We start from the raw sequence: 18,215 nt of genomic DNA on the forward strand, positions 1-18,215 counted from the left end.
AATCCGAGAAATCTTCGCCAGAGTCAGCCTCCCTCCATGGGAGATGTATCTGGACGGCGCAAAGTACATCCCAAACTTTACAGCATACATACCGAATCGTTCATCAAAGCTCCCAGAGTTCTACGCCTACAGAGATAGCATCGTCGCTCTTCCACGGCAACTTACTCGGTCGGCACTTGCGTTGACTGCGTCAAGACATGAGGCGGAACCAAGCCTACTCAAATTGTGGCGGAAAGAGACGGGGCGTGTCCGGGGCTGTTGAGCTAGGGAGGACGGTCGCGATGGCAGGATTGGTGGTGGGTGATAAATTTGTGGATTTGTATGGGAATCTCGATTGGCACTTACGCTCAGTATGGCTTGATGTTCCAGGCATAGGGGTAGGGGTTGAGGTTGAAAACCCGTCATGAGTTTGCCATGAACACATCAGTCATGACGTGTCAGACGCAGGATATGACAATCGTATGTGTCGAATAGAGATATTTTGCGTGACACGTTGTACCACCTCAAAACCAAGCTTCCTCGCGTCACTGCCTCTATTACCTTCCCGCACATTGCAATCCTGTTTCCATCACAATATGGATTCACTTCCGACAGAGCTAATTCTCCATATCACGTGCCAATTTGACCTGCAGGATAAATTCCATCTGTCCCTCACAAACCATCAGATACGCGCCATTATCGAGCCAGTTCTGACCAAGTACATACAATCTCTGACCTCTCAAATCAGGATACCTGAATGGAAAATACCCTCATATGCCGGAAAGTCCCCTCTAGGACTCAACATATCTTACCAAGATACTTATCAGCTTCTTGCCTACTTTGTCAGCATCAAGCTCCTCCCCAGCCCCTACGCATTGGATCGCCGCTCAGCCCTTCAGTTGACGGCACCATTCGCCCCCAGGACATTCTCACGAGTCAATTTCCACGAAGCCCATCAAATGTTGCTTGATTTGTTCACTCCACAGATGTGGGCGGAATTGTCAAGCCGCAGCGATAAGGATCAGCGCGCTGCAATGGCGAAGTACGTTGAAGGCTTGGATCCGCAGGAACTGATAGACGGGTCTTGGTATCAACAGCCAGCGCTAGGGATTTGCTTAGAACTTCAAGAGATGTGGGAGGGTTTGAGAATTGTGTATGAGAAAGAAGAAGATGTCATAGTTCTTTCGCGGAGAAAAACAAGCAAGAGAGAAGATGCTGAGGTTGTCATGAAAAACCAAGGGACAGAAAGCTTGAGTGTTCACGAAACGGAGAAACCGTGAAAAGGTATCAAGGTAGAGGAAGGACCAAATCTTTCCCACAAGCGTAGGAATCAAGATTTGTGAACGGGCTCAAGATTGGGTGATCTCATGGAGTATTCTTCAGCATCAATACTATTGATCTGCGAAAAAATCTGTCACAAAGTCTGTGCAGGCATCTTTATTCTTGTCATTCGTACCAAGCCTACCTCCACGGAAGTGTGGACTATCCATTCAAGCCTAGATGATCATAAATCACGAAGTAATCATTCTCGAACTTGATATCACCCTCACTTGCAGTTCCGATGTCTCTTTGTGTCTCGCCAGCCCTTTGTCTTTTCTCACAATCCCATTGTTTCCCCTTTGTCGACACAACCACACTCGCGAATCAAGCTCATTGTGCTCATCCCCCATCATCCTAAAAACACCATCTTGTCATGAAGTCCTAACTCAATCCCACCTCCCCACCTCCCCCTTCCCCTCCCCAACCCCCGAACCCCCAAAATGTCCAAACCCACTCAAACTCAGCCCACCCAACCCAACCTCTCGCAGCTCAAAAGCCCACCATGGGATATAACCGCCATCTACACCCTAACCCTCCTTCCCTCTTACACGAACGAGAACGTAATCCGCATTCTCGTCGACTACCTCAACAGCATCCACGCCCTCCCATCCACGCAAGCCCAGCGCACAGCTCTCGAACGCACCGCGCCAAGAACCCCCTTCGTCTTCCCGCGTCTCAAGCTCGAAGCGATCTGGGACCTGGAAGACGAGTTGACGGATAGAAAGCGAAAGGGAGGGGGAGGGGGCGGGGGCGGGGGCGGGGGCGGGCCGATTCTGGATAAAAGGCGCTGCACGTGGCTGGATTTGCTTTATGATCGTAAGGGCGTTATGGTTGCGAAGGTGTTGGGGAGAGTTGAGGGGTTGGTGGAAAGGGATTTGAGGGAGGGGGTTTTGGGGTATCAGCCGGCGCTGGGGTTGTGTTTTGATTTGCTGGGGGTGTGGGAGGGGTTGAGGTTGGTGTATAAGAGGGAGGAGGATGTTTTTGTTCTTTCGAAGAAAGAGGGTGGGGAGGTGAGGGAGGATGTGAAGGTGATGGAGAGTGTGAAGGCGAAGGAGGGTGTGAAGCCCAAGGAGACTACGAGGCGGAGGTCGGTTTCGAAGGCTTTGGTAAAGGTACTGGGGAAGAGGAAAGAAAGGAGAGAATTCTTCTGGGCTAATTGATCAGACCCATTCGAAAGGAGTCACTACTTCAAGCAGCATTGTCATGGAAAATAGATGCTTTAGGCAGATTGATCTAGGCAGTATCAATGCTTGAGGTCTTGATTAATTCATATGCTCTGGTATCTTTCCATCTGACCAATCTCCACGGGCTTTAGTCCCTCCTGTACCAAGTCTTCTCCTTTGCAATATTCGATGCTTCGCCGTCCATGTTCTGACTGGCTCCAAGGGCTCTTTTGCCTCTTGTACACAGTATCCAAAGCTCCTCCTTCTCGGTCTTCCAATGATGTAGTACCTAATGTGGCGACAAAAAAAACAAGTACTCGTCGCAAGCATGTATGTACCATTGGTAACGGCTTTTCAGGTCAAAGTCGTAGATCATGTTGATCTTCGCCATCAACGACTGGATGGCAAACGCGCATATTGTCGCCCCTCAAATCCCTAAAAGCAAATCTTCATCGGCTGCTGTTGAAATATATTTGTAAGCGAAGGCCAGTGGGTGTCGCTCGAATGTGATGGCGAGTCATACATATTCATCCTTTCACGCCTATCATCCGTGACGCAAGTCGCTTCATAGACATCATTTTCTGCTTCCCTGTCGGCGACTCCAACACGATCTGACCTCGTTTATCGAGATGAAGTGATAACGCTGCGCCCATTCCTTGAGAGCGGGTACCTGGTCGGAGTAGAGGTGGTAATTTCTCTTTGTTCTTTGTTCGCGGGTTGTCGGGTTGGCCCTTTCCAACTTTGCTAGTGGTTTGCGGTGGATTGATTGGGCGCCTTGGCCCTTTGTTGGTAGTTTTTGGGGCATTGGCTTGATTTCGTCGCTTTGTTTTACCACCGTTATTAGGCGATGTTTTTGTTTTCATCACCACGGTGATGTTTGGTGATTTGCTTCTGATAGAGCTTGCGCCGTTGGCCTCAGTCTGGGATTCCCCTGGCACAAGTATGTCAGGTATAAGGCGGGGACCGTCCACTTCTCTAAGGCTTATATCCTTGCTCTTATTCTCTTCTGACCTTGGTTGCAGAGTGTGCGTCAGGTCTTTGACTTTTTTTCGAGGTTGATCAGGGTTTGCACTCAAGTCCTCATCATCCTCGGTTGAAGAACGCTTGCGTTTATTTGAATCCGGAGTCATATATGCTCGGCGTGGAGTCTGGGGATGAGAATGTGTGGAGTCCTCATACATTGCCGGATCGACCTGTTCTCGAAACTGCGAGGACATTTCTTCCTCTATGGCTTCCTCTCTCGCCCTCCTCTCAGACTCATAGTCTCTCTTTGGTGGAACCCATCCTTTCTTTACCTGCTCTTTGTGGGTCTCTCTCATCATAAGCCACTCCTCACGGATAATTTCCAATTTCTTAATGAGGTCGCGATTCTGATCTTTGATTGGCTTGTTGATCTCCTCTGCCCACATCATGACAACGTCATCTTGCCGCTTCCAGAATGCTAAGCCGTTGAGCGTGCTATTTATCTCATTCTCAGCGACGCTTGAGGAGTTGACTGGATAAGGATCTCTGAACACAGTCGGGATGCCGGGCGCAATAAACTCGATTGTTTCCTGAAGGATGCTCATTTTCTAAGCAGGATGGCCAAGTAGGAAGACTCGTAATAATTCTTCTTGAGGTAGTACACAGCCCTATGTGGTGACGTGAATAATTGATGAACAAATGCTCGATGGAGGAAATCCGAGACTTTAAATGGATATGATGGAAAGAAGATGTAAGGACGGTACCCGCTTTGGAGGCGACTTAGAACCTGGCCAAGGGTGTCACGCGTGATTCAACACGTGACTGAAAGAAGTGAAGCATTGTTTGCCTCCAATGACGCAACGGGTGAAGTTTGACACGCCTGTTGGCAAGCCGCGATGTCACAGGCAATGATTTGTCACTGTAATGTGTGTCCATACTCTCTCAAGAGGCGAGCAAGGCTTGTACACCAGTCTTCAGACCACGGTGCTGTCAGCTTATTATACACCGACGATACTAGTGGCGAGCCCCGCAGCTTGAGTGGCTATAAATATATATGTATATATATACAACGGCTCCGAACCAGATGTGAGCTTGTAGGGCCCTGCTCGAGACGGTTTGAGCCAAGACGAAGAGGCTCCAACCGCGACCAGCCTATCTGGATGCTTGGACTGGCGCTTGCCGGAGCATTTTATGGTTTTCAGGGCAACGCCCGTATTGGAGCTAATTATGACTCCCTGATCAACCAGCTACAGGTAGAGAAATCTTCAGTTATTCCTTCAATATTAATCCGTATGCTGGCTTGGAAAGCGGATCATCGGCCAGAGGCCGCTGCACTTCTACAGGATTCGGGCTTCCGTTTGACTATGGAGACGGAGAACTCTCAGCCCCACGGCCACAAGCGATCTTTGGCCATTCTAGAAGTGGATCAAGGGCTTGGTAAACGGCCACGGATAGCACCACGTCATCTGGCAGATGTTCCTACTGAGCGCCTAGCTTTTGACGATCAGAAAGAGCCCGAGACGGGTGAGAATGAGCAAAAGTAGGTGCATACGACACCAAATATATATATAAACGGGTCTCGATAGGGAATATTGCCCCGAGTGCGAAGTTGGGGGCCTCAATTGCTGGGACTATGGGTTTGTCGAAAAAAGGCAACGACTGAGCTGATAAATTGAGCTCTACTGACTTTACTGAGACCTTTATCGATTTCGTGACTGAACTTGCACCAACAATGAAGATGAAGACATGATCACGATGCTTGCAGAAGATGAATTGTCTTTTGTCTCTTTGATCTTAATCCGTATGCTGGCCTGGGATGCCGATGATAGGCCTGAGGTCACCCTGCTCCTATTGGATACTGGCTTTGCCTCTTGTCGTAAGGCTGAGCGAGATAGGGACGGGAGTCAAAAGCGATCCTATCCTAAGTCGGAGAGGGTCGCGGTGGGCGGAAAGCAACTGAGGAAGACTGTGCAATTGGCACCGCGCCCGTTGGATGTTGAGGACCTTGGCTCGGATAGATCAGTGAAAGGATGGAACTGAAAGATGAATGAAAGCGACGGAACGTCATAGTAAGCCACAGACCCCGATAAATGCTGGAGATGAAAGAAGGGTTTGAATGATACGATCGCCAGTACGACCAAGGAAAATAAAGTGAGCTTTTCTGAGCAAATGCGTCTTTTCAAGTGTCAATTATAGCATGTATGACCCCATGTAAACCTTGCAAGTAGCATGTAATCCTTAAAAAATTCACCGCAAGTAACTTGGAAGTCTTTGCGAATGATATTTCCAGCGTATCGATTCTCTCATTTCCCTCACGAAGGATAGATATTCCGTCTTTAGATAGTGGATGACAAGATATGCAGCGAGCTTCATCATGGCGAAGTTAAGAGAGTCAGTAAAATGAGCTGACTATCCAACCAGACATTTCCGCTCTAGAGTCTTCGACGGCTACTGTAATATCTTCCTCGCTCAAAGATAAAAGTGTGGTCCCCGGCAACCCGAAGCAGCAACCCCTCCCACATCTTCTTCAATTCCAAGCCCAGCCACAGCACTGGTTGCTGAGCCAAATAAAACCAAGGACTGTCCCAGCCTATGTCCGCCGCGTTGATCCCATCAATCTGTCGTGCTGCCATAGCAGCCTTGTCCCTTTGAGTTTCATTACTCATATCATACCAATCATCACACACCCCGGGAGTATCCCACGTGGTGGACCATAGTTGGGGTCCTTCGAGAAACGAGAAAGAACAATGACTTTGTGGTGCGGTAAGTAGAACGGCAATACGTCGAGTCTGCTCAGGTAGCTTCTTCACGCTAATAACGTATCTGTAAAGCTGTTTGAGATCATTGTGGCTTCGACGATAGAAATCAAAGCGATTGTTGTGGTCGCACCGAGCTACCCATGGTGGGCTGTCGGTTGCAGAGATGATGGATTGGACTCGTTGCGTTAGGATCGGCTCTGCCATCGCGTACATTCGGCGGTCGGTCATAGACAAGTTGCATAGGTCAAATAGAAAGTCATATTCAAAGCTTGAGAGGTGTTTGATCACCATATAGAGGAGCTCGGTTGAGAGGCTGTCCATGATGAGGATTATAGCGATGACATTAGTACGAGGAGGGCGAATAAAGATGTGTTGCTCAATAATAAGAGAAGCCTAAAGAAGTCATGACATTAGTGCAAGCTTGAAGAGTTGTCGAAGTGTACAGGATGCCGTATCGACGTATGACATCAGAAGTCCTTTGTACTACGTGAAAGCTCACAGGTGGCGTGACACAAGATTCCTGCTGTGAATGTAAATCCAAGACAGAGATTTAAGTGTCAGGTGTCATGGTCATATGATACGCGTGACACTAATCAAGTGAGACACCACTACTTCAAACACTCAGACGGACAAAGTCTTACACTTAGATTATTATCGTGGGTATATAAGGTCCGTCCTTTTCCCCAGTCTTTCTCGTTCCTTCCTACAACCACTTCCTGGCTGGCAACAAAATACTCGGCTAGGCCTAAGAGGCCCAGCCTGGGGGTTTACCAACCACGACCAGGCCTATGTGGCTGTAAATATATATATACGATGGTGCTTACTCAACATGGCGTCGGTAGAGGGACAACGGGCAATCACTTCCAGCTACTCAACCCATTCTCGAGCAAGCAAAGAAGGATCAAAATCCATGCAGGACAAGGCGAATGTAATGCTCTGGTTGGAAGGAGAGATCAAGAAATTAGCCCACCAGGTGCAGAAGTGGGAAGCTTCGAAGCCTTTCTCACAAGGACACATCAACTTCGCCCTTCACGTCCTTCACCACCTCACCTGTAATCTGAAGTTGGCATGGGACGTGGAACACAGGCCAAAAGCCCCTACGGAACCACTTCTTTCGACTCCTCATGAGGCGTCTGATTGTTCCTCACGAGAAAGTACAACGTATCAATCACTAATAACGACGGTACAGGCTCAACTACTTGGCGAAAAGCTTTCGCATTCATCATGTGTGTCACTTGCTACAAGGAATACCATCAGCACAGCAAGGGCAGGAATACTCACGTGTATCTCGCCACTTGGCAGTGCGCGAGCAAAAGAGAAAGCTAGTATGAGAAAACTCTGTGAGCCTTGCAAAGCAATGAACGATTAAAGACATCTGGGCAAATATTTGGCTATTCAACCTCCTGATCAAAGGCACTTCTGATGCCTTCGATGCTACCGCTCGGCCTAGTCACGCACCGGGGGATACGCCTCAAGATCCCTTCCCAACGGAAAGTGGGCCAGTACAGCCAGCTGAGGGACTTCCGCCTTCAATCCCAGCTTGGGGTGGCCCTTGCTGGGCAATCAACAAGTACTGGGAGCCGTATTGCAAATACCAGAATCTTGCCTCCGGTCACTGAGGAGGGTCTTGCAATCAAGAACATCCTCCAGAATCGTCAAATCCGGCATGACGCATCTATTGCACAAGGAACGAACTGGCAGGTAGGACTCAACTGGGTCAGGTTCAATCAAATGTGTACGAGAGCAGGAAAGATTCGTTGGCTATGCGACGGCGAAGATTTGGGGGCTGATGCTTGGGGTTCGCCGACGATGATTACTACAGCTTTCAACGCGGGAAGGTCAACAAGACTCAAAGGACGCAGGATTGGCTGCGGCTCGCCATGTCAAATCTGACAAGCAAAAGACGGATACTCAGACGCCGAAAGCCACTAGCTTTCCATCGTCGTCCAGGGAGAACGCTCCTTGTAGCCTTACAAATCAGCATGGGTTGACTGGTGCAGAGTTCGTGGAAAAGGGACGTTTACCAAGTGACTCCTGGGCAGGCACAGCAGTCTTCAGACCACGGTACTGTCGGCTCATCATACAGTGACGATACTAGTGGTGAGCCCCGCAGCTTGAGTGGCTGTAAATATATATATACAACGGCACCGACCCACATATGAGCTTCTAGGGTCCTGATCCCTGCGGTCATGGGAGCGCGAATCGAAAATGACGTTGCCGTCTCAGACCTTCCTGGAGGGAAAATCGCAAAGATATGCCGCTTCCCTCAATTAGTCCGCAAATACAAAATCACTTAACAGGTCTGCAACGCAATCAGTAAAGGTGAGACAAAATTCCTGAGATTATCAAAAGGGCCAAGAGCACAGCAGCTTGGCTGAGACATGCCCCGGCTTTCATGTGGAATGCTACCAAGGCTCTCATCGATGAGAATCCTGCTCAAGATGGTTTGAGCTAAGACGAAGAGGCCCCAGCAGAGACCAGCCAACTCGGAGCCTCAAATATTCCTGGCCTTCCTAGGTCCTGCGAGAACTCTTGAATACCGCCGATAATGGCTGGAAATCGCCAAATTATCATCCAAATCAACCGCCACCACATAAAACTGACCGCAGCTCACCGTTGCAACAACTGCATTGGCGGCGCCCAGCAGTGTATCATCACGAAGAATTCCGGAAAGTGTCAAATATGTTCTAGGAACCGAACACAATGCAAAGTCACAGTGGATTCATATCGAGACGTCCCGGAAAAAAACGACGTACTCATGATTATCAACCGATCGAAGGGAGCACAAGGTTGCTCGTAAATATATATATAATTATATCATGTCATAATTGGCATGACCACAACCGAGGAGAACGCGAGAGGGACTCCGGCCAGTGACATTCAAGACAGCATCGGCTCCCCACTGATGGTGCAAGGGCTGCGAAAGAGCGGTCAAGCTATTGGAGAAAGACGAGCAAAGCCAGGAAAAGAATTTCGAAACAATCCAAGACTTGATCGAAGTTTGGCACCGGCATGTTAAGCCGATTGCACGTTGTGAGGTCGCGATCGAACTTGGTGACCTACCCAAGATACCTGAGCCAGCCATCATCAGCCTGTGTTAGCTCCAGGGGCGGAGGAAACGAGTCTCCTTCAGACTTTGCTACCGCCGAGCGGACTTGCCAAATCAGAAACCCACAAGAGAAGGGTGCTTTGCTTAAAGGACTTCATTGACAAAAAGCACTGCGACGAACGTCCGCACGATCCGCATATGCTCTCTGGCCCTCAGAGAATTTCTCCAGCCCTTGATTCTTCTTTCAAAGGTTCGGCAGACTTCAACAACAAGAAACGCTGTCGTGAACGTCCGCACGATCCGCATGCACTCTCTGACTCTCAGGAAATTTCCCCAGCCCTTGGTTCTTCTTTCAAAGGTTTGGCAGATTTCAACAACAAAAAGCACTGCGACGAACGTCCGCACGATCCGCATGCGCTCTCTGGACCTCAGAAAGTTTCCCCAGCCCTTGGTTCTTCTTTCAAAGGTTCGGCAATAGTGGTCCTGCTGGGCGCGGTCACGACTCCACGAAGACACACTTTGGTCATTGGTACTGGGCCAGGAATAGCCTCCGAAGGCTAGTCCTCTGGAGTATGCGAATGATGTAGAAGCTGTTGGCGCTCGCGTTGGCACAATGGGAGGAGGAGAAAGATGAACGATTGAGGAAGTGGCAAGACGCTGTAGCAGACGACGAGCTTGGGACTAACATGGACACTGAGCTGGAGACGTGTCTTTGAAACAGTTGATATACTGGAATGGGAGTCGATATAAATATATATACGTGCGTCGGTCAAGAAACATTCGCCGGCACCGACGACAGCGGCAATACCTGGGAATGACCGCGGTCTTCTGAAGATCTCAATGGACGTGCGTGGAACCACCCTCGACAAATCGGAAACACACCGAGAGTGTCTACCGTTGATCTTGTATGCAAGTGTTCAAGTTGACATGACCTCCTAGGTAGAGAGGCTGGTTGACGGGGACGGCGATAACAAGACTGGGAGCCAGTATGTTGTTCTAGTCGGCCAGGACATCATGCTGGTCTTCGAGAAATCTTCTCCGACTCGATCACTCATTACGCCATCAGCTCAAACGCCAATACAAGGGCTCAAGTCAGAAAGAGCTACTATAGTGTCAAGAAGGAGGATCTAGCGGAGCTATCTATTGCGGATAGCTCGAGCCTCTCTACATCCCTTCGGACCGCCAAAGAGGTACAGTATAAAAATCCGGTACATTGAGGCTACGTGCAAGTTGCATTCGGACAGCTGAGGCGCCTACATCAACTCCTGACCTCACCTTAGCAGAGTGTAAGCTCCAGTGCATAACTCGGACATGGATGGATTTCCTGACTTCAGCGCTTCGTGAGGTCCACTATGAGCTCTAATACCAGCATAGACGCTTTTTCACCCTCGCTCGGGATACCCTAGTAGAGTTTCGAATTGCAGGGCAGAATGTCCTCGACTCCATTAGTGCTCCGGGCGAAGAGGGATAGTCCCCACTGCGCAAGACGCACAAGGTTCTCGACAAATTGAAGGTAGACCTTACCGAAACCCTTGCTTCATCGAAAACCAATTTTTCCCCTTGGGACCGGGTCACATACGAGCTCTCTATTTCCTCAAACTCTGCAGAAGTTGGATCTGCAAGTATAGCACTTCAACGAGACGTAAATGAACGCTGGCCCAGCAGCTGAATAAATCCGCAGAGCCTAGGAATGGAGTCGACGCAGAATTGAAAAAGCCGAAAGATGAACGGGATACGTCCGACGAAGCAGAAGCAGCGATGTTGAAGGGATGGATGGACTTCTTCGGTACAAAGAGCGCCGAGGGCAGGCGGATAGAGATTCTAATGCCAATTTCAGCGCCTTCAGCGACAACCTCTTTCTAGATATGCTGGAAGCAAGCGACACCTACCTCTGGGCGGAGCGAGCCGCTCAAGAGCCAACTTCCGGCACAAGTATTCTACCTTCCTAACTTATTCTGCACTCACCGGCCGGCATATCCAACCATCATGTCCCGCAATCTGACAATGCTGGTACCGAAGACCGGCTGCATTCAATGCAGTCGTTCAGATACCGCAGACGTCCAGATCCCAGATTCAACAGGTGTCTTAAGTTCAAGACCAGCCGGATGAAGTGATCGGTACCCAGGCTCCAAATACCTATGATCCGTTCAACCCCAGCGCTGGAGATGTAACCACTCCCGAAGGCGAGTTATCCCTAGCTCTGCGTCGAAGATAAAAAGTGCCGGGACGAGGACTGTCTAGGTGCGCACCATTCGATCCAGAATCCCCTATCTCTTGGATTGCATTAAATATGTAGTGTTACAAATCTGTAATTGAGTGCAGGGCTAACAGTTGCTGAACAGCTCAGCAGAGCCACCCAAGATCCTGTGGTAACTATGTCTTGAGACATAATGGTGATGTCTGGATATCAGCCATCTTAGGGAAAGGCAAAGATTCCAAGATAACAGAATTTAATTAGTACTTCAGTCTTCACGTCCTGACTGCTATACTTCTTTGAGTCCTTCTCACCTTCTAGGACGCGTCGAGCTACCCGGGCACACACAAATTATGCTAGTTGAAAGCATTTCACGGGCAGAATGAGGAGTGGTCTTCGCCCTACACCAAGAAGGCATAAGACAAAATGAACACGCCTAGCAAATCCTCAGGTGGAATAGTCTATAGTCTCCAGCCGTCAGGAACCAGGAATCTTCGACACTTTCTCGCCTTCGAATACGCGTCGAGGCATACATATAAATATATATACATACGGACGAACAATGCCAAAAGCATCCAACAGCCATAAAGAAAGCCTAGCATACTTACTGTATCCTCCTACAAACATGTCTGGAAATCGGAAGAATAGTAGGCCTTCTGGAGAATATGAATCGAGATCCCCCAGCGCCGGGTACGAAGATTTCCTCTCATCTGGATTCGCAAGCACGAGCATCGACATTTCGTCAGGGTTCTCTGCACCGCCTATTGACTTCTTGATTACATTTCTAATAATCCCTGGCAATCGTTATGTCAAGCAGCTCTGGCTGCACTCATAACGATCGTAGTGACCAAACTGGGTGGAGAATTGCGTCGAGGACTACCGCAGCTCCTGGTGGAGGTGCGGGTGATGGAGGGGATGGTCCCTATGATGATGATGAGTCTGATGGATGGGATGATCTTAGCGGAGGGGTAAGCTCAGGCCCGAGTGCTTACTGGAAGCGCCAGGTAGGAGGAGTGGGGAGAGTCTTTGTCCTACACCAAGTGACATATCACCAGAAGCTTACCTCCAAATGCCGAACGCGATTCACGCTTTCTTAGTTCCAGGGCATCAAGGTGCTTTGTGGGTGAGAGGGGGTAAATGGAGATGGGGCAGTAAGACACTGAGACAATTGGTAAAAGATGGATGTTCATTATTCAGGATCTGGTAAAGAGGAGGAGGATCGAAGAGAGTGTGCATACAGCAAGCGATGCTGAGAAGAGAGCGAGAGATCTGAGGGAGGTGGATGGAAAATCAAATCGTTCGTATATATCAATTGAAAAGCTACACTACACCCGCTTTCGAGAACGAACACAAAATAAAAAAGGCTGGAAACAGATCGATCACGCGAAATTCTTCGATTGAAAAAATTCTTCGATTGAAAAGGAGAAAAGGACGCTTCGCATAACTCATGAAATATACCAATGCTAATTACAGCTATAGACATGTTCATCGTACTCACTATGACAGAATGCGTTTTCCCATCTCTCCCGCCCAAACCAATTACTAACTTCCTGAGTTCTTTTCATGTCAGACTTCAACTCGTATCTCTGTGGGAAGTGCTTGGAAAGATGCTTCATGTATTGGTTTCAAGCTTCAATCTCCTGAAAGGGATGCTCATTTGTCGCATAAGACCAGGATGTAACTCTTCTGTATTGCTTTTGCGGCAGTGCATGTTAATGGTGCCCAAGTCTTCTGACCTCAGAGTGCGTCCTTTTCCTCATAGCGTGCATTATCGTAAAGATGCTGGCTTCACTTCATTCTTCTCCCCTCCACTGCGAATTCATCTGAAGAGTATCGTGACTTCTCTCATCGCCGCCCAAACTGCAACGGCGTAATCGCGTCCTCCCACGCGCTCGATATACTTCCCCTCCTCCTCCTCCTATCCTCCTGCAGTCGTTCCCACGGACTCATTCGTGTCATCGGCTCTCTCTCCCTGACCAGCGGCTCCCTTCTCGGAGCCGGCCGCTCATATGATGTTCTTGCTGCCGGTCGCCTCACCGTCGAAGCCGCAGGCACTGCGCGTGGTTGAGGTGCGACCACCCTTCGTATAACCGGTGGTTCGGGAACGATCTCTTCAATATACTCCGACTCTAGATCCTCGTCTACTTCAATTGCATATTCCTGATGTCTGCTTCTAGGTTGGGAGACTCGTGTCTGGTGGCTACCCTGCGACACAGGTCTTGCCTCTTGTTGTGCTTGCGCTTTCTGGAGGCTTTGGAGGATTGGGTCATTGCTGACATGTCTTTGTTGCAGGGGCTGAGGAGGGCGGGCATTCTTGGTGGGAGAGGTGGAGCGAGATCGAGGGGTGCGGCCACCGATCCAGTTGAGCATGGGAAGGAGGGCTTCTGTTGGACTGACGGGCTCGGGTTTCTTGGGATGTTTGGGTCGGACCCATGCGCCTTTCTTCATGTTCGATGATGTCAAATGTCTGAGATGGAATTTGTGAGTGCGTGTGATGAGATTGCTTGATGGAATGGAAAATGCTGGAAAGTGAAGGGCTTCTTCAAATTAGGTGGCTGGAGACCTGGTGCGGGGCTGGGCTACACTTAAGTAAGCAACGCGCAGTCACGTGCATCCATCCCTGCCAAGCCTTTTCGTTGCTGTGGCTTTCTGCCCCTCAGCAGCTCTCACGTTCATAACATTCCCCGTTGAATGAATTAGATCTAGTCTATCCATAGGTCATGGCTTTTGCAACTCCTGTTCAGAGAGGCGATTTTTCCTTCAATGGGGATTTGTACGCAGATGCGGGAGACTTCAATCGTCACAAACGAGCTTCCGTAGTTGAGCTCACCAACATACTTCGTCCAGACCTCAAGAAATCAAAAGCCAGCGATGGGCTGCAAATCAAAGACCAGTCGGCTCACTTCTTCGCGGCGCAATGCCTACACTATGGTCTTCTACCATCGAAGAACAAAGCGACGAGCAAGATGCGCCTCCTGGTGGCCCTTAACAAATCAAGCCTTGGTGTACCCACGAATATCGTCAACATGGAGGCAGAGATGAAGAAGGAGTACGCGACAGCGGAACGAAAAGCTAAAGCTCAGTACAAGGCAAATACTTCCGCTTCCTCACCAGTCAATGCACCTACAGCAGCCCCCAAGAAGCGAAAGCAGCCCGAGCCTGCTCCAAGTGTCAAATCAGGGAGTAGCACCGCAAAAGCGAAGCCGTCAGCAACACCAAAAGAGAGCGGACCACCTGCGAAGAAAGCAAAGACACAAGCAGCACCTCAACTAAAAGAGAAGGCGACTACTACAATGCCAAAACAAACTGCACGTAGTTCGACACTATCATCAGTTTGGAGGAACGCAATACAGCAAGGTCTCCCTGCCCCAGGACCACCACCTGTTGGTTATCACATCACTTCAAGTGGAGGACTAGCAAGTGACATCGATGGCTCCGAGCCACATCTTCTTAGTAATGTGGTGCCGAATGCGAAGAAGGCTCAAGAGGTACCGAAGGTGAGCCAAGGCTCCAAAATGAAAGCGGAGTCAAAGTCAGGAAAGACTCCTATCGTGAAGAAAGATCATCTTGAGAAACAGGATGGTGCTGTGAAAAAGGAACCTGCGGTGAAGAAGGAACCTACGGTGAAGAAAGAACCTAAGATAAAGAACGAGCCAATAGTGAAGAACGAGCCGGGTGTCCAAAAGAAGTCAAAGATCAAGAACGAGGCTAAAATCAAGAAAGAGCCCACCGTGAAGAAGGAGCCAGCTCTGCCAAAGAAATCGGAGATCAAGCAAGAAGCTAAGGTAAAAAAAGAGCCCACCGTGAAGAAGGAGAACAAGATCAAGTCGGAGAGCTCCTCACGCCCAGTCGGGATCATCAACGGCATTTACGACATCGACTGCGAGCTTGAAGGGCAATGGCCGCAGTTCGAACCAGAAGATGGTTGTACCCTCACACTTACGCTTGACACGCCCAATGTGTGGGGCGCCTATGACTTTGGCATGTATTCAGGTATCTTGCGCCTCGCGCACCGCCCGACCATTGCCTCCCCTAACTCAATCCCCTTCAATTGGCGCGGTAGAGAAAATAGTGAGGGCATGATGAGCTACGGATCCTCTAATGTGGGAAGTATCTCGTTCTTGGGCGACGGTATCATCGGTGGCACATTGAACGTCTATGGAGACGTAGCTTTCCAAGGGCGGAGACGGCCGGGTCCTCCCACGCCAGTGAGGACAGCATCAAGTATGAGGAATGAATGGGAAGGGTACAATGAGGATGCTTACGAAGAGGAAAATAGAGCGAGATGGCATTGAAAGAGAGGACGAATCGGGAAAAGAAAGCTCAGACTCCTGCTCCAGTACTGGATTGATGACCAAGCCGCGACGTACGCAAGCGCTGTTCCTATACCTTACAGCCGAAGAAATTCTTCCATTGGCAACACGCAGAAGCCAAGTACATGACAATAGACTCACCGACAATATGCGTATGTATACATTGGTCTCAATTTTGGATCATAGCTGTTTGTAGATTATCAGCTCGTGGCTAAAAGCGATTCAGTTGGAAGTTACTATTGGAGACAAAGAGCATCTTCTCATTGAATGATTTGATCAGAAGCACCTCAATTTCAGTCTAACAAATCTCATGTTCTCAATATCCGATTCATTTCAAGTTACCGTCAGTTGACATTCATGCAATTTTCTGGATTGAGTCACACGGCAATTGGAATCCAGAAGAATGCGTTTAATGCAATGCTCTATCACAACTTGTAAGCACATGATGCGCGGGCCAAACCGCTTCGTAAGTTGTGAAGCATATACTTGATGCAAGTAGCACCTTGGGCGGAGCTCTGCAACAACAGCAACCCCAGGGTATCTCAATATAAAGCTGGGAGCGGGTCAACAAGCTTGATTGAGCCTCTTCACAATTTTTGCCACCGAGGAGAAGAATTGCAATTCATAGTCACAGAGGGTTTGGATGTCTCAGCAAAATCTCACTCTTATCATCGCGAATCTATTCAAGTGGCCACTGCGCTATCTTTGTCGACAATGCGAAACAAATCAAAGACCATAGCCGCCAGACATGATATCATCGAAGTGCTCATATTTCAGCTCACTCCATCAAGTACTTGAGAAGCGTCTTTGGGAGTTACAGATTCTCTTGCACAGGGCACCCTCCTCAATGGCAGGCTCGCTATGGCACATTATCGCCGTCGTGCTTTTCTTCGTCAGCAACATCATTGCGCAATCGACCATGGCAAACCCAACTCTCTGCGCATCAGCCCAATGCTCCCAATCCTCAGAATGTGCCCTTAAGCCAAACGACACAGAGATGGAAGTCATAATGTAGGTTCAACCTCCCCCCTTATATCCCCATCTGACCATCGGCAGCTCCGTCCACGTCCCCCGGTCTTCCCCCCCAGTCGTTCTCAAAATCCACGAATACGGCAGCGTAACATCCACCACCGACACGCTCGGCGTCCTCATCCAAGGCCTGGCTTTCATCTCCGGCCACCTCTCCGACGAAATCTTTCCCAATTTTCCACAACTTGTCAAGTTCAATAGGTTGCAGCTCTCCTTCCTTGCCGCGCGACCGATGTCGTACAGATCCATGGTCGACGCTTTGCGGGGGTTTGGAGAGTATATGAGTGGCCATCAGGCGTTCGCGCCCAAAAGATCTGTTGCGATCGAGATTGGTGGGAATGATGTGGGCGTGATCCACATGGATATTGCGAGGCCAGGGGAGAATGAGACAGCCGCGCTGTATGAGGATCTTAGTATGCTGCAGCTGCCTTCTGTCGATTAGCTTGCCAACCATTCATCATGTTGATGATGCCCTGCTCTTTGCACAAGACTCCGCGACAGCACGACACGAGGAAAAAGAACTCAGCATTTTGAAAAACATCATTGATTGACAACTATATCACAAAGCATGCATCTCGACCGCAACAGCAATTAATCCATAAGAGTTCCCTCAACTCGCCACTCACCACTCCAACTCATCAAACCTCACAGCCTTCGTCCCCTTCCCCTCCCTCATCGACCTCCTCACCTTAACGAGCTCCACATCCCCATCCCCCAGCCCTGTGAGTCCCGGCGCTATGTGATCAAGATACCCGGCGACATCAAACGCACTACCCAGACGACCTTGCCTCCCCTTCCCCTTTCCCTTCCCCTTCCCCTTCCCCGATCCCGATCCCGATGACCCGCTACGGTCCCTAGGCATCACATACACCCCGCCCTTCGCCAGTCCATGGCAGTCTTTCAGGGGATACTGCTCTTTCGGGTACGAGAATTTCCTACGACGTTCCGTGGGCGATGGGACAGGGGAGGGTGGGGAGGAATATGAGACGTGCTTTCTCGACAGCGGCGGGGGAGCTGAGACGGGGAGGGGGAGGAGTGGTGGCGGGAGGAGGAGGGGTGATGGTGGAGGAAGCGGGAGGTCCGTGGGGTGGATTTGAGGTTTGGTGGGGGTGTCGGTTGTGGGCTCGGGCTGGGCGGGCTGGGGGCTGAGGAAGAGTGTTGCGAGGGAGCCTGCGATCAGGACGAGGGCGATGGGGATTAGGAAGCTAGAGTCCGAGAGATCGGAGGCGTCCATGGTGGGAGTTTTGGGGGGTTTGTTGGTTGGTGACGGTGATTTTTCTGATGCGGATATTCACTGGTGATGCGCTCAGCGCCTACTGTTGCAGTCTCGGTCCTCAGTTAAAAAGATGGTGTGGAAGTATCGTCTTCCTGTATCCTCGGAGATCGCGAGGGCTTTTACTGTGCCCACTGGATAACGATAACACAGCTTCTTTGTTGTCTTTGTTC

At 49.7% G+C, this 18,215-nt stretch overlaps 8 protein-coding genes across 8 annotated transcripts; 5 read left to right on the forward strand and 3 right to left on the reverse strand.

Moving 5' to 3' along the window:
* Positions 1–575: 575 nt before the first annotated feature.
* Positions 576–1,259, forward strand: KY384_003482 (uncharacterized protein; the record flags this gene model as incomplete). The annotated part of the gene is made up of 1 exon (XM_044811996.1): positions 576–1,259. The coding sequence occupies one exon, from the start codon at positions 576–578 to the stop codon at positions 1,257–1,259; it is 684 nt and encodes a 227-aa protein (XP_044671129.1).
* Positions 1,260–1,739: 480 nt separating this feature from the next.
* Positions 1,740–2,459, forward strand: KY384_003483 (uncharacterized protein; the record flags this gene model as incomplete). The annotated part of the gene is made up of 1 exon (XM_044811997.1): positions 1,740–2,459. One exon carries the CDS (start codon positions 1,740–1,742, stop codon positions 2,457–2,459), a length of 720 nt encoding a protein of 239 aa, XP_044671130.1.
* Positions 2,460–2,989: 530 nt separating this feature from the next.
* On the reverse strand, positions 2,990–4,030 carry KY384_003484 (uncharacterized protein; the record flags this gene model as incomplete). The annotated part of the gene is made up of 1 exon (XM_044811998.1): positions 2,990–4,030. The coding sequence occupies one exon, from the start codon at positions 4,028–4,030 to the stop codon at positions 2,990–2,992; it is 1,041 nt and encodes a 346-aa protein (XP_044671131.1).
* Positions 4,031–4,585: 555 nt separating this feature from the next.
* Positions 4,586–5,465, forward strand: KY384_003485 (uncharacterized protein; the record flags this gene model as incomplete). Its single annotated transcript, XM_044811999.1, has 2 exons — positions 4,586–4,949; positions 5,164–5,465. 2 exons carry the CDS (start codon positions 4,586–4,588, stop codon positions 5,463–5,465), a joined length of 666 nt encoding a protein of 221 aa, XP_044671132.1.
* A 7,807-nt stretch (positions 5,466–13,272) lies between these two features.
* Positions 13,273–13,875, reverse strand: KY384_003486 (uncharacterized protein; the record flags this gene model as incomplete). The annotated part of the gene is made up of 1 exon (XM_044812000.1): positions 13,273–13,875. The coding sequence occupies one exon, from the start codon at positions 13,873–13,875 to the stop codon at positions 13,273–13,275; it is 603 nt and encodes a 200-aa protein (XP_044671133.1).
* Positions 13,876–14,147: 272 nt separating this feature from the next.
* On the forward strand, positions 14,148–15,722 carry KY384_003487 (uncharacterized protein; the record flags this gene model as incomplete). The annotated part of the gene is made up of 1 exon (XM_044812001.1): positions 14,148–15,722. One exon carries the CDS (start codon positions 14,148–14,150, stop codon positions 15,720–15,722), a length of 1,575 nt encoding a protein of 524 aa, XP_044671134.1.
* Positions 15,723–16,587: 865 nt separating this feature from the next.
* Positions 16,588–17,211, forward strand: KY384_003488 (uncharacterized protein; the record flags this gene model as incomplete). Its single annotated transcript, XM_044812002.1, has 2 exons — positions 16,588–16,751; positions 16,797–17,211. The coding sequence occupies 2 exons, from the start codon at positions 16,588–16,590 to the stop codon at positions 17,209–17,211; spliced, it is 579 nt and encodes a 192-aa protein (XP_044671135.1).
* A 180-nt stretch (positions 17,212–17,391) lies between these two features.
* On the reverse strand, positions 17,392–18,003 carry KY384_003489 (uncharacterized protein; the record flags this gene model as incomplete). Its single annotated transcript, XM_044812003.1, has 1 exon — positions 17,392–18,003. One exon carries the CDS (start codon positions 18,001–18,003, stop codon positions 17,392–17,394), a length of 612 nt encoding a protein of 203 aa, XP_044671136.1.
* Between the last annotated feature and the right edge of the window lie 212 nt (positions 18,004–18,215).

Source organism: Bacidia gigantensis, assembly GCF_019456465.1.
Source record: "Bacidia gigantensis strain McMullin 20006 chromosome Unknown contig_180, whole genome shotgun sequence".
In the NCBI taxonomy this organism is placed as follows: domain Eukaryota; kingdom Fungi; phylum Ascomycota; class Lecanoromycetes; order Lecanorales; family Ramalinaceae; genus Bacidia; species Bacidia gigantensis.